This window comes from Arachis ipaensis, chromosome B2 (assembly GCF_059453495.1).
Source record: "Arachis ipaensis isolate K30076 ecotype BB chromosome B2, ASM5945349v1, whole genome shotgun sequence".
NCBI lineage: Eukaryota > Viridiplantae > Streptophyta > Magnoliopsida > Fabales > Fabaceae > Arachis > Arachis ipaensis.
Window position 1 is genome coordinate 14,861,735 of NC_142437.1, and position 1,883 is coordinate 14,863,617.

The 1,883-nt window shown below is 40.3% G+C and overlaps 1 protein-coding gene across 1 annotated transcript; it reads right to left on the reverse strand.

Moving 5' to 3' along the window:
- Window positions 1-604: 604 nt before the first annotated feature.
- LOC110268724 (ubiquitin-like-specific protease 1A) lies at window positions 605-1,651 on the reverse strand. Its single transcript, XM_021115543.2, has 5 exons — window positions 1,419-1,651; window positions 1,217-1,301; window positions 1,044-1,121; window positions 847-936; window positions 605-757 (listed from the first exon to the last, which is right to left on the reverse strand). Exons 1-5 carry the CDS (start codon window positions 1,649-1,651, stop codon window positions 605-607), a joined length of 639 nt encoding a protein of 212 aa, XP_020971202.1.
- Window positions 1,652-1,883: the final 232 nt, after the last annotated feature.

A 1,883-nucleotide genomic window follows, 5' to 3' on the forward strand; every position in this document is an offset into this window, starting at 1 on the left:
CAGCAATGGTCATTCTGGTGTGTCCATTGATCTTCTGAAAGGAGAACACACAATGGTAATACATATATATTCATTACAACCACATGAAATTCAACCTAAATCATGTACAGGATTGAAAGCATTCAATGAACCATTTAATTATCTAACTTGAAGGTCATATGATGCCCATAAATCGTATTGGATCATCCACTCTGCAACCCAAACTCCGCAGTCATTGCCGCAAACACAGAAATGAACTTTATAATGAATAAAGTAAGCATGGCAGAAAGGAATCAGTGAAAGAGTTCACAACATACGAATCCGCAGCCTGTTGAGAAATGTGTGGCTCGTGGATCCTAAACTTTGATATAGACTTCGGCACAGTCGTCTTACACTCGTATGCAGACATGTCAGACAACAATAGCTCAAGTAAACGAGCCTACAATGATTAGTGAGATACATATTGTTAGCACCATGTGTGGGATGAATCTTAAAAATTATGCAGCTATGGGGAACAAATTTTGCTTATTGTTAAAGGGGCAATCATGTCATTGTAACAAATGAACAAAATCTAGAAGCGAATGAGATAAAAAAAAAAGAAAATCAGAGGGAGATTAGACGAGAATCAGTAGTGAGAGGAAACAACTTCCAATATTTGGTCTATTCGAGCCTGTCGCTCGACGGTGGACTTTAATGAATCCAGATAAATCAAATTCTGATCCCACATGTCAACAATCATCAAATAACAGTGGCGTCCCATGTGGAGAGGAACATAAATCTGCACCAACAGGGACACTCGCCAGTGAGATTGTAACTATGATGACCGTTTAAACCGTTAGTAAAAATCTTGGGTCTGAGAAGATTCACCTTCAGTAGATTGTCGACGAAACCCATGTACTTAGCTACGATGTAATCCAGGGTTGACTTGCAATGGTGGCCTGGGCTCATCGCTATTTGCTGCAAAAAATATCATTTAGGTGAACAAAATTATGAAGGAGTTTAATTGCCAATCGAGAGTACTTATCCTTTTGCCCGAACAAAATTTAACTGGTTAACAAACTCACCGCAAACGTGGTAGGAAGCCACCACCTTTGTTTCTCAGCCATATTTGAGGAAAACATTGCCACGACAAGGTTGATAACCTACGTGTTGGTAAATTTAAGCGCAAACAATTAACGGATGTATTCGGAAAGAATGTAACCATGCTGTGAGGAAATAAAAAATTCAAGCCACTTACGTCGTCGACGACCTCCTCTCCAGGGCGTAATGTCCAAAGGGCTTCCCAATTCCCGGTGCAATGTTCATTCTCCACCAAGATTTCGCTGCCAGGTCACCATACAGAAAAAACAAAAATAGCCATGAGTGGTGAAAGTAGTTTCTAATTCTAGAAATAATTGTAGACTACTAAACAAGAGAACCCGAAAAATGTAACTGCTTACCTCAGTTGTAGGCCGTTGGCAAAGATGTAGGCCGCAACAGCGAGCTCGTGGCCAACAAACTGCATCCCTGGCGGGGGGCCAGAATGAGAGGTCCAAGCATTGCTTCTCCATGAGGGTGTTGGAATCGCGGAAATAAAATTTCTTAAATTTCTTAGTATACGGGCCCAACATGAATAAAACCTTAAGAGTATACCCAATGGTCCGAAGGTTATTATATTTGCATAGCAAGACATAAACAGTTCACGGTTTCACGGAAAATAACCCACTTGCAGTTAAATAAAAAAGTGATCCAAACAATAATGATTAGTAAGGAAAGCATTCCATCAGACTATGAGAAGGCTATTGGGTCTAACTAAAGCCACCTGTGGCCCAAGATGCAGTAGTGGCCCCTTAAACATTAATGGTCACCAAATTGGACATGCAAATGTTGGGCTACGTAGTAAAAAAAATTAAATTCCAAATTGC